The sequence below is a fragment of the Cupressus sempervirens genome, chromosome 5 (assembly GCF_028749045.1).
Source record: "Cupressus sempervirens isolate cs-2001-9-10 chromosome 5, ASM2874904v1, whole genome shotgun sequence".
NCBI lineage: Eukaryota > Viridiplantae > Streptophyta > Pinopsida > Cupressales > Cupressaceae > Cupressus > Cupressus sempervirens.
Genome location: NC_143122.1, coordinates 198214685 through 198228382, shown reverse-complemented (window position 1 = coordinate 198228382; position 13698 = coordinate 198214685). Strand labels below are relative to the sequence as shown.

At 31.8% G+C, this 13698-nt stretch overlaps 1 protein-coding gene across 1 annotated transcript; it reads right to left on the bottom strand.

Moving 5' to 3' along the window:
* Positions 1–1073: 1073 nt before the first annotated feature.
* Positions 1074–2628, bottom strand: LOC149555069 (transcription factor JUNGBRUNNEN 1-like). The gene is made up of 3 exons (XM_089833577.1): positions 2376–2628; positions 1984–2228; positions 1074–1483 (listed from the first exon to the last, which is right to left on the bottom strand). Exons 1-3 carry the CDS (start codon positions 2539–2541, stop codon positions 1199–1201), a joined length of 696 nt encoding a protein of 231 aa, XP_089689703.1. The 5' UTR covers positions 2542–2628; the 3' UTR covers positions 1074–1198.
* Between the last annotated feature and the right edge of the window lie 11070 nt (positions 2629–13698).

Below are 13698 nucleotides of genomic sequence, written 5' to 3'. Positions count from 1 at the left end.
TTTTTTCTTCCATCACAACAATATTTAGGGCCAACCATGTTGACGATGCATATTTCATGTCCTTACATATTTCATCTTGGCTAACTTGTAGAAGTTTCTTTGATATTTTATATGATATAAATGAAAGTTCAAATGAATTGGAACACAAATAAGTTGTTGAAGTGTGCACAGTGGTGCAAAGTGTGCGAAAAAATCCCTCAAATATTCCAAGAATAGTGAGTTGAAGTTATCTACATTTAGATAAGCCAAAAGTATTTTGGAAGCAATGAACTAAAGGTTGTTGTATGTAAAATTATGTTGTCATGGATGCTTTATTATTCTTTATGATTAATTGAGCTAGTATTCTCCTTTTGTAAGTGTATCATAAATAGAAAGTAGTGAATTCATTTGACATATCCATACAAGTATATTTTCTAGTAATTATTACATCGGGGGATTGCATCCCTAAAACAAAGTTGTATTATCATTCTATATTATGAGATTTATCACCATATTTTTTCTCGCATTAGTTTTTCAACATAAATATGGTGTTCTCTTGTGCAATTGGGTGGAATGCTTTGTTCTTTGATTATTACATTAATGATAAAGTATGAAGTAAAGTTTTAACATACGAGATAGTAAAAAACTTAAAAGATTTTATAAGTTTATTAATTCACCTCCTCTCAATAATCATATATATGCAACATGTGTGCACATATACATGCATATATATAAAATAAATCTAAATCCCTCCCATATGTACTTAGAGAATATATGCATGTGAAAAACTTTAACCATTTCTGTATGCTTGAGAATCTAGCATTGACAAGTTATGTACACATAAAAGAAACATGTTGGTATAATGTATTACATTGTAAATCAATGTACCATGTTGCTTAAGGTAAACATAAAAAGAAAATTTTAGAAAGTTAAACTATTTAACTTCTGTATGTGGTATCCACCATTTTATATACTTTCCTTTAAAAAAGCTTTCTTCATGTATTTGTAAAAGTGACACTATAACACATAACTGTTATATACTTATAATAAAAACAAAACTGACTTCTAGAGAGCCATTTATGTGGACATGAAGATGAGTTGTTAAATTATTATTTTATTTTTCACTTGGAAAACGAAACAACATTATACTCATTTACATGTGGAAGACCTAAAAGCCTCATTGCTCATTTACATCTATACAAAATGGAAATGAGTAATTTCAGAATATAGGTGACCTTCCATCCCAGCACAACCACTTTAAATCGTCCTCACTCACTCCCGTTTCCACTGTGGTGGTTGATATGTTTTCTTTACAAAATGCAAATGAACGTTCTGAATTCGCCTGCAACTGCTCATTTTCCATCACAGCGGGGCTCAAAACATTATCACAATTATTAACTCTTTTCTCAATTTGACTTGTGGCTTCACTGTCAGGAGACTTCATAGAAATTGCCTTTTTGTACACCCTACACAGTCTAACACTTCCTCCATTCTCACTCACACTCTGCAATGTTCAAACCAATCATGAAGACATAAACAATAATCTTACATCTCGAGGCGGGCATTTATATATATCTTAAAAAGTAATATTTTCAAAATATGTGGTACAAATGTATTTGATAAAATAAGACTCTACTATCTTTCTTACAAATTGTATTATTGACTAAATTTCAAAAAAACGAAAATATATTGAAATTTTTTGTAATTTCAACATTTTATCTTCATGATCTGTATATTTTGTGATTGAAAACAACAAAAATTTTGAAAAAAATTCACTGTATTTTCATAAATTTGAAAAGGAATCATATTTGAATTTTTTTTATCTTTGATGCATTTTGTCTGAAAATTAGCCCGCGCCTATAAAATAGTTGTAAAATAAAATCAATTTGTTCTAAATTATTATTTTTTAGTTTGATTTAAATCAACATACTTAGGATATCCATACTAATATAAAACCCAAAACTTAAGTTCTGTAGAAGTGTCAAACAAAACAGTATCTATTACCGGATGAAGTCTGTATTCATTCATTATCCAATCTGTCCTGTGGCCTTTGAGAGACCTTCCTTTGTAGAAAACCATTGTCTTTTTCAACCCAATGAGTGTCAAAGTAGACTGATTATAAACTGGTTTATCTGATCCAGTGGCCTTCCAGAAGCCTGCACTAGTGATTCTGTTGGGTCGTCCATCATTGTGCCCACGAGGCTTAACAAAGAAAAACCACTGCCTTTCTCCTTCAGTCAGACATAACCCTGCATTGAACAATTTTTTTAGGGAAAAAATAACACTACATCATGAAATTATTGTTTTATCAGATTTTTTAAATTCATAGAATAAAATCTTACACAATCAAATTCAAGAACCCAAAAAAAAAAGGATCGAAGTTCCTCAATTCATACCAGGAAGATCCCAAGGTTCAAAAGCATAGAGATCAAGCTCTTTGATAACACTAACTTTGAATGGCTGCTTCTCCACTTTGTGGCGAAGATAGAAGCCCACCAATTCCTCCTCTGTGGGGTGGAAACGAAACCCAGGAAAGTGTTTGAGCTCATGTTGCTCTTCCATTCTCTGCTGTGTTATGTTGTGGATATGCCATGAAATTAACTTATTAATATATCAGAGTAAAGTGACAATGTTGGTCCTAAGAAAGCTCGTCCGACTAAACCGGATGTTATGAGAAGATGTGAGGAAGGAGAGTTTTCTTTGTCTGAACGAGCACTGTACAAAATGTTTCTTTCATAGCTGGGAAGAGGAAATTTCTTGGTATCTCCATATTCTCTATTTTCCATCTTCCATCATGAACTGTCGGTTGATGTACATTGACGTGTCTTTTCATTACATTTTCTGCGAAATTTGTAGTTGAGTGCATGGTCTTAATGAGATAGATCCGAAATTGTAGCAAAGTACAAATTTACATTCATTGTTTGGTACTGGGTAAAATGTACTAAAGATAAAATAAAGTCAAATTTTTATTTTTCAAATTCAGTAGTGATTTCTAATTTTTTTTTTGTTTTCGACTAATTTTCAGAGAAATCTATGATATTTTCAATTTTTTTAAATTTGATCAACCCTACAGTTTGTAGGAGGATAGGTCTATATTGTTCTAGAAATGTTATTTAGAAAATGGTATATTTAATTTCAGTTGTTATAAAGTTAATTTTGATTATTGTTAACTTGATCTAATGGGTAAAATTTGTGTCATGTGGAAATAATAATAAAATGCATTTCAATCATTTTAAAAAATTTCATTTTATTGATATGAAGTTGACTTTGATTATTAAAAATTGAGTGTATATTGATTTGTGTCATGTTGAAATAATGATGAAATATATTTTGAAAAATTTATTTTTCTAGAAGGTAGTTTTTGATTCTTGTGTTCTTTATAAATTACCATTTTGAAATCTCATGTACAACTAAGGTATTGTTTGTAAATATTTCATAAGTTGTTAGATGTCTTCAATCTTCCTTACTAGAATACTTGACCATCAATTTCCCTAAACTCACAAATCTACTTTATTTTTAGATTTTTAAACTTTCACATTTAATCCAATTTTTGGAGGCATTACACCCCTAGTTTCTTACTTTCCCAATTCTTGCTAAGGCACATGATTCAATCTTATTTCATGAACTTGCCTTTTTAAGCCTAGTTGTGTTATTGGGTTTAGAGGACTTTCACCCCCTTCACCATTCTAGTCCTTGCCATGTTGATTACATAAACACTACTTTCACTTAGATATAGAAATTTCAAAATTTTCTATGATTTGATATAACAAGTATTCTTAATAGGAAAACCTTAACTCTTGTTTAGCTTTTAGAGTTTAAGTTAGAAAATTGAAGGATTTAATTACTCAAGTATCTTACAAGAAATATCTTTCAGTTTTTAATTGTTGTTGGACTTCAAACTTAATTTTTAAAATTTTTTAGATGCTTAAAGATATGAATAATTAGATATCAAATAGTATGAATGAATTTTAATTTACAATTTTCATTCTAGTCTTTAATATTTTAATTCAATGGTTTCAACGATCTTGATTGATCAAATATCTTAAGTTGTGATTTCAAAGATCAATTATGATATTCCTTTTCTTTTGAATCTTTTGATTCAATGCTTCAATATAATCCATCTACTTTAGTATACTATAACATGTAAGGTTGAGTCTCCTTCCTTGGTGTTCACTTTCTTCAAAATATTTTAGGTCTAGGATTTTGAAGATGTAGCTAATGGTTTACCTCATAAGTGGTAGGTTTTATGCTATATTCTCTATACATGTGCTCGTGCATATCCTTCATTAAACTAAGACATAGTTTATATCTTCTCAACAAACCTCTAGGGAATCTATGTACATAGTACCAAGACATTGGATATTCTATAATCGTGATCATGATTTATCTATTTGAAGGACAATATTGAGTTTTAAAATCTCATTTTTATTGCTCCTAATTCTCATTAAGTATCTTAGAACTTGAGAATCCTGAATTTTAGTATATTTAATATTTTTCTTTGTGCTAAGACATAGTAGTAGATATTTTCTTCTAGTATCTTTTCAAATGGGTAAAAAAAATCTTCTTTACATGGTAGTCACATATACTCTATGTTATACCTTAAATTATTTCCTTCATAACTATCTTATTCTTTTGAGAATTTAGATTGCAAGTTTCTAATTCTAAATTGACTTGATCTTGTAATAAGTTATTTTTTAAAAAAATTAAATATTATAATTTTTAGGCATGTCTAATTGAAGCTTTTATTATATAATTAATAGATTTCATAATTATATCATATGATTTATCTATTGAAATAGGAGGTAAAATAAGAGATATAAATTATTTAAGAGTACATCCTAAGAATGATGAACATATTCAACTAATTTGCATATTGTATATTATTACCAACTATTCAAAATAAAAATAATTCAATTCATGTAAATTTGAATAAATTTTTAACACATAAATAACCTATGAAGAATGAGAAAGAATATAAGAGTTTAAATAAATTCATAAAATGAGTAGCATGGTAAATACTTTGAAAAAACCATTATTAGAAATAATTCTAAATTCTAAAAGAAGTACACTTGATGTATTAATGAATAAGTTACAATACAATATCAAGGCCTTTGACCTTTAATGATGTATACATTCTAAATCAATAAGAAATTTGAGAACATAGCCTTAGATAATATATAGGTCAAGGAGAAGAAGGAAATCACAAATTATTTTAAAATAAATCATGGGCTCAAAGTATGAGTCAAAGTCATGTCTATGTGGACTATATTCAATATACACAACTCCAAAATTGAATCCTTCACATTTAAGCTCCCATTGAAAAGTTTGACCTCATAAAACATGTTAATCAATTCCACCTATTAATCCTTCATCTAATGACTTCTTGTAAACATAATAAGACCAATGTCACATGCCAAAGAGTATTACTTGTAGAATTTTAAATTATCATCAATGTGGGATTCCCTTTTCTATGGGAATACATTATTTACAATGTCATAGTTTATAGTACACAATTAATTTGAATGTATGACTTCACAATGTTTAGAACAATACCTAGCCCCTTGTATTTCTTATTATTGATGTATACTTTCATATTCTGAATTGAGTGAGCTATATTAAAGATTTAAACATAACTACTTCCACATGATTTAAGTAATCCATTCCATGCATCACTATGTAGATCTTGTGTTCACTTTAACAAAAGTTATTCAGTGTTAGTTAATTAGCACATTTACCAATTTAATCATATAATTTTAATGATAATATATTTCTACAATCTATAATCTTATTTTTATACATGCAAGCCTACAATTTTAACCAATGTCAAATAGAAAATTACCATATCACACCTTTGAGACTTAATAAGCTTAAAATTCTACACTTAAACAAGATATGTTCAAATTTGAAACAATTCTAATAAAATAAAAACAAAAACATAGCATATGTCTTAACTAATCAATGTCTTAAGTTGTTAATATTGTCATGGTGTTATGACTAAGTTGCATTAGTGTTTTTCTTGTCATTAAAGTTTAGATCTCACTAAAGTGACTCTTATAAATATAGCTTTAGATCAACAGTATTTACCTCTTAAAAATGAAAATAAAAAAATCAATATGAACAAACTGATTTTTAAATGACTTTAAATAATAATAATAATAATATTTAAATTTGAAAATATATATTTGAATTTGTAGAAAAATGTAACATCTAAACCAAGCTTTGCATGTAATCAAATTCTTAAAGATGGTCTATATTTTATGGAAGCAATTCAGTCACCATAGAGTGTATCAGATGGTCTCATTTGTAAATTTATGTATGGAAACACATTAAACTTCCCCACTACCTGCCATGAATTCAATTGACTATGATGAATCTTAGTTCTTCATTCTCATCTTTCTCGAAGATGTAATGTAAGGCATCAAAATTCATCTTGATATCAAATAATTGTGACCAATATAAATATTGGCTTTCCACATTTATTATGAGAAACTTCTATTGCCTCTTATTCATGGAATTAAGAATTCATTATAGGGCCTGTTTGGTTGGGGGAATAGGAATAGGGGAATAGGAATAACTATTCTGGAATAGAAAATGGGGCTATGTATTCCTGTTCTCTGTTTGGTTCAGCTAATATTTGATGGGGAATTTGCGGACCCCAAAATTTATGTTTTCTAAAATAAATAAAAGTGGAATAGGAATATGTATTCCAATAACACATATTTGGGTGGAATTGTAAAACCTCATTTTTGTGCCAAAATTGGAATACATATTCCTATTTTACTTCGTATTCCAATTCTAATTTGGTGCATCCAAATGAAGAATTCAAAATTTTAAGAATTTACATATGCCTATTCTGTTTGTATTCCCATTGCGAAACAAACCCTATATATATGAAAACTAGTCTCCGTCAACCTAGTGAATGTGGAAGTAGACTGATTACAAAACATGTCTGTTTGATCAGGGTTCTCCAATCATATCTAAGCCTACATTGAGAAACCCATTCAAGAAAAAATTACATACGATAAAAAAAACTATCAATGTTGCTTTATTCGTTTCTTCAATCCCCATGAATAATGCCAGCTCGTATTTCCTACAAGGAACAACCCAAGGTTCAAAACTATAGAGATAACATTGAATTGGAATGATTTATTCTCCCCCTTTCATCAAAGGTAGAAACCCACCGACTTCCCCCTCAGTGGGAAATGGCAGAGAAAATGTCTCAGCTATTGCTTTTCCTAAGGGTCTGTTTGGTTCGTGGAATTTAAAAAACCAAAAAATTGGGATTTCTACAAATCTTGGTTTAGCCAAATCTTGGTTTTGCAAATCTTCATTCCAATCTTTGAGATTTTACTTAAATCATTTCTTTCACTCAGAAGATGCATGTGAAAACACATTTTTATGTGTAAGCTTGGAGTTGAAGACAAATTTCAAAAAGTAGTCTAATTTGTTGTTTTTGCACTCTGTAAAAAACATAACCAGATTTTAATTTTCAATTCCTACTTGCTAGTAGGAAGTTGGAAAACTTGGTTTTGAGGCAAAATTGGAAGTCCAGTATGCTAATTCTATTTTACCAATTTTGAAACAAACACAAAAAATTTCAAATCCGAATTTTAAAAAAGCTAATTCATGTCATCTTCCAGGAACCAAACGGACCCTTAAAGTGAACAATGGCAGTCCTCTTCATAATAGCGACAACTACCATTATTAATTGGTGTACGTTGACATGTCTTGTCATTGGATTAGGGCAGAGGGTCCCAAGGTGGTGTGAGTTTCTTTTGTGGGGATAGGAATTTTTGTGTGTGAGTAAATAAGGTAGTAAGTTAAGAGGATTTTAGTATAGAGGAAATTATATAACTAGTAAGAATGAGGTGTAAGGGGGCATGTTTATAGGTTGTAATTATGAAAGTAACATCTATAAAAATGTGATAGTGTGGGAGGGTGGCTTGTACCATTTCAATTAATCTCAACACATTAGAAAATGGTGTATTTGTAAGGGTAAGTGCATCAAGTTGTGGTGCCAAAAGGGGGGTATAAGTGGACACCTATTTTCTTGAAATCAACAATTTTTGAACTTCAACAAGAATTTGAAGATAGCTATGCTCAAAATTTTAAGATATGACAAAAACAAAAGTCATAGTCCTTTGAATCTACTTTCTAAACTACTAATGTTTTTTCAAAATGGTTTAGTTTTAGGTCCTCAAAAAAGGGGACCACAAAAAGTGGTACTGTTTATTCCAAAAAAACATAACATAGTACAAAGTGTGGCCCTCCTAAAATTTTAACTTTTTTTAAAAAAATATTTATTTGCTCCAGTCAAAAGTTACCTAACACTATGTAGTTTATCCTAGATTTTTTGGGTAATTTTATATTGTGTTTTTTTTTTAAAATGAATTTTTTAATCAGACATATCCCAAAAACATGAAATATCTATGTGCTCCCCGTAGAAATGATTGAAAACTAATCTAAAATGAAACCTTCTTTTTTTCAAAGTATGTAGAATGGAGTCTAGTTTCTAAAAAACTAAGTTGTTGCAAAATTCAATGAACGAGCTAAAATCTACAGCCCAATTAGTACATGTTGGTTTTTGACAAAAAATGGACATACATTCAAAAGAAATTATAGATGAAAGGCTTGAAATAGTTCAAATAAAAAATAAATTATATGGTTGTGTAGCTAACACAGAGACCGAAAATGTCATGTAACCTAATTTTATCGATGCTCAGCCACGAGGAAATTGGAAGGAGAGCACACGAGAAAAATTAATCATTTTTTGTATGTTTGCAGTAAAACACATCTCAGACTAGTTTATAGACTCCAAAGCTTTGGATTGGATCCCCAAGGCAAAGCAAAATAGTAGGCTTGATAGAATGTAAAGCTTTAAATAGTGTGTGCACTATTTAAAGCCTTTTAAATTTACTTTTAAATAGCGTGTACGCGCTTTGTAATTTTTTTTTTTTGAAAAGTGCGCATGCACTTTAATGCATACACCCTATAGCGTGTATGTGCTATGGCTTGACACACCCATGCCATAGTGCATGCGCGCTTTGCAAAACTAGAATGAAAAAAAAAGGTGTCATCTTTTTGGCACCACAACTTGGTGCACTTACCCGTAAATGCAATTAGAACATGTATGTAAGAGAAATTACGTAGGAAACCAAGGCTGATTTTTTGAAGAACAATGAATAGAAATTAACTCGAATATAGAGGGGGAATTTTTTTTTTTTGTATGTCATTAGTTTAAAATAATTATATACTAACATGTATTATTGTTTCACATAAATTGATCACCCTTAACTTTTGTTTAAATATACTCTTGTTGAATGGAAATAGATAAAATTGGTAAATCATTAGGTGATGCTTAGCTACAAATCCTTATTAGACATGCTAGATGTTAATATTGGGTTAAATGCTCATACAATTTTGAATGAATCAAAATAGTTGAGACACAAACTACAAATGTAAAAGCATTAAAAACAAAATCCAAAGCGAAATGACTTTGAAGTCACCTCAAATGATTTTGCATTAAACCTAATATTTTCTAGTAAATTTTGAATTTGACCCTCAAGCTCAATCCAACCTGAATCCAAACTGGCAACTTAGCAAGAAACATACAGTCAAATTATGAAGGCTAAAAAAATGATTTCCCTATAAGAATACACTTAGCTAAAGAAGTTGTCATAATTTTTTTAGCCATTTTAAAAATATCTCCTAAATATATTCAAGAGAGTGCCAATATTTTTGGGGGTTTTGTAACAAGTTTAGAAGTGACCATTTTTTAGTGTTAGACATAACATGGAGTACAATGTCACAATTCCAGTGATTTCTTATTAGCCAATAGTGTGTTATGCACCCAGTTTTACCTTCTCATTTTGGAGGGTTTCTAGGTTACCAAATTCTGGTGTTATGTGTTGTGATGCATGTGTTTACTTCATGTTTATTTGATATGTTTACATGCATGCAGTTTTTTTTAGTTAAAAGTTCTAAGGGATAAAATGTATTATTTCTTATTCACCACCCCCCCCCCTCCTCAGAAGTATTCTTCCCATTTGATTATTCCAAAAATTGGTATCAATGCTGACTTCTCACAAGGTGAATCCTAACATCTTAGAGAAAAGATTTGAAGATGGAAGTCTTCAAAATTGGGAAGATTATAGACAATTAGGTGATTGATGTGCATTGTACTCTACACAACTTGGAGGATGTCATGTCCCCTATTCAAATAATTAAAAAAAAAAAAAAACTTTGCTAAGGCAGGCAGGCTCCAAAAAGAGGCTGCCAAACCTGTGGAGAAGGAGACCCAAGAACGGGAGTTTGCAGGTTTCCAGGAAGGCTAAGGATGGGATTTTGAAGCCATTCCATGTGCATGCTCATACAGAGTTTTCCTTTGTGCTGAATAGTGCTGATTTGTGGGTTTTCGGGGTTGTTTTTGGTTTGAGTTTGGTGTTTTCAGTTGAGTGTTTCATATCAGTTTGGGTTGCTGCTGTATTTCAGACTTTAAGATGTTAAAATAGAGTTGAATATATGTATTGGGTCGTGATTAAACTTCTGAGATAGTTTATGAGTGTTTTTGTGGTGTTTCCGGGCATTGTGTGTTAATTTTGGGAGCCCGATTGAGCATAGTTTTGTCCTACATTTGTGAGCTGTTGTGTAAAGGCTATACAAATCTGGAAATGTCATTTTGTAGGCTTTTATGCTGCTGAAATTTCTGTAAAAATGTCCATTCTCAGATTTATTAGTAATTTGTGAAGTTGTGAAGTTTTTTGGCACTAATTTGGACATACCCGATTTGGGTTTTATTGGGAAATTGGCATATCTTTGTAATATTGGTTGTTTTATTTTAAAGATCTGATTTGAGGCTAAAAATACCATGTAAAATTAGAAAAGGGAAATTTCAGTGGTATCAGAGCCATGATCTTGCCAGCCTGAGGGTTTGTAGAAGTTGCATGTCAGTTTTAATAACTACCCAGATCTTGCATGTCAGTTTTGACAACTACCCAGATCTTGCATGTCATATTTTATGGTTGCATGTTGCTTCTAATTAGTTGCATGTCAAAATTTATGATCGCATGCAACTAAGTGAAAGAGAAAAAAGATATTTGCAGCGAGAAAAGAATAAAGAAATTTTGATCAAACCCCCAGTTGAAAGCAAAAGTACAAAATCCAAGGAAGAAAAAAGTATGGCTGATCCAGATGAGATGGCAAATAAATTCTTCCAAGACATCCAAAATACTCAAAAGCAAACAGTGGATGGTTTGGCAGAAACTAGAGAGGCTTTGCGAATATTGACAGAAAAATTACAAGGAGTTGCATCTATTAATGAGAAAGGGAGCACTTCAGAGGAGCCAAGAAATGGGAGATCCACACCATCTAAATCAACCAAAACTATTTTCTTTCCTGTAGATGAGCCACCAGTACCAAATCCAACCATTAATCTAGTGGAAGAGGTTACATGTAACTTGATTACATTAAGAGCTACTTATAATGGCTTAGATGATGACTTTCGTAGTTCAGTTCCTTTTAGAGAATATGTGGATATAATGAACACTTTGATGCCCAAGAAAGAGAACAGGAGGGAGCATGACACAAGTGGAAGAGAGCTCAAAAATAAAATAAGCAAGTTTACAGCACCTACTTTTGATGGAACAAATAAAATTTCAGCTAGAGCATGGCTACAAAAATTACAAACTTTCTTCACACTTAACCCCATGAAAGAGAGTGATGCTGTTCAATTTGCAAGTCTACACTTGGAAGATGTAGCCTATGATTGGTGGTATCATGGAATGACTACTCAAGGTCATGATCAGGTAACTACATTTGAAGATTTCATTCAAAGAGTGATAGATAGATTTGACCTCAAGGATGATGAAGAGTACTTTAAATAATTGTCAAAGTTGAAGCAAACCAAATCAGTTAATGAGTATATAGAAGAATTTCAAAAAGTGGCTGTTATGGTACCTGATATGAGTGAAAAGAGGATCGTTTATCTTTTTCTTGATGGTTTAGAAGATTTTTTTAAGGGTTTGGTTAAGGCTTTCTCATCCTCAACCTTACAAGAAGCTATCAAAAGAAGCTTGTAACTTGAAACTTGCATGCCTATGAAATCAATCACTAATAAAAAAACCCCAAATCTTTGGCAACATAAGGGAAATTTTCAGAAAAAGACTTTCCCAACACTACCACCAAAAGATGTGACAAATGTGGCAAAAAAGAAGGTAGATGAAGAGACTAGGAGTGAATTACGAAGGAAAAAGCTTTGTTTTACTTGTAGAAAACCATGGGTTCCAAGACACAGATGTTTGGGGAAAGGTCAAGTGCACTATATTGAAGTTGCTTCAGAATCTGATTCAGATGAGCATGAGGAATTTCATGATACTAAGGAGGAGGTAGAAGAAGAGAAAGTAAAAGAAATCAGCAAGGATGGCACTTTAGCAGCATTATCAGGAGTCCCAAGATACCATCCCTTCCGAATTCGAGGTGTACTAGCAGGGCAAAGATTGACCGTTCTTCTTGATAGTGGGGCAACTCACAATTTTATTGATGAGGGATTTGTCATGAAAAGAGGGCTTAAAGCAGAAGATTTTGAGGGATTCAATGTTACTGTAGCTGATGGATTCACTATGCCTTGCACACGGGTGGTGAAACAACTCAAGATGACCTTAGGAGATTATGAGTTATGTGATGACTTCTATGTGGTTGGTATTGGGGAGACAGATCTTGTATTGGGTGTTCAATGGTTGCACTCTATCGGAGGCTATTACATGAACCATCAAACTATGGAGTTTAAATTTCATTCCAATGGGAAAGAAGTCATATTGAGATATCTACAACATGCACAGAATCAACAAAAGATATCTGCTGACAGGAAAAGGATTGAAAGATCTTTTGAGGTGGGAGATTTGGTATTTATTAGGTTTCAGCCATATAAGCAAAGCACCTTGAAGAGGAGTGGGGCAGAGAAACTCAAGCCAAGGTTCTATGGGCCTTGTAAAATCATCAAGAAGGTAGGAGAGGTAGCTTATGAATTGGAGCTCCCACCAAACAACAAAATACATAATATTTTTCATGTATCTTGCTTAAATAAGGTTATAGGCCAGCAAACCATAGTATCTACAGAATTACCACCTCTTGATGATGAAGGGAAATTAGTTTTGATACCAGAAGAGATTTTGGATACAAGAGAGAAAAGGTTGAGAAATATGAGCGTCATAGAGCATTTGGTCAAATGGAAAGGATTACCACTAGAGGATGCAACTTGGGAAGGAACACATATTCTTGAGAATTCCAACCTTCATTGCTTGAGGAAAAGCAATATTTGGGAGGGGAGGATTTGTCATGTCCCCTATTCAAATAATTAAAAAATAAATAAACTTTGCTAAGGCAGGCAGGCTCCAAAAAGAGGCTGCCAAACTTGTGGAGAAGGAGACCCAAGAACGGGAGTTTGCAAGTTTCCAGGAAGGCTAAGGACGAGATTTTGAAGCCATTCCATGTGCATGCTCAGGCAGAGTTTGCCTTTGTGTTGAATAGTGCCAATTTGTGGGTTTTCAGGATTGTTTTTGGTTTGAGTTTGGTGTTTTCAGTTGAGTGTTTCATATCAGTTTGGGTTGCTGTTGTATTTCAAACTTTAAAATGTTAAAATAGAGCTAAATATATGTATTGGGTCATGATTAAACTTCTGAGATAGTTTATGAGTATTTTTGTGGTGTTTTCGGGCATTGTGTG

Bases quoted from the DNA above. Each gene is read 5' to 3' on its own strand.
- LOC149555069 (XM_089833577.1), bottom strand. From the start codon at position 2,541: ATGGAAGAGCAACATGAGCTCAAACACTTTCCTGGGTTTCGTTTCCAC. The intron at 2,229-2,375 runs GTATGAATTGAG...TGTTCAATGCAG, and splicing joins TGAACCTTGGGATCTTCCTG to GGTTATGTCTGACTGAAGGA. The intron at 1,484-1,983 runs GTAATAGATACT...TGAACATTGCAG, and splicing joins ATGAATACAGACTTCATCCG to AGTGTGAGTGAGAATGGAGG.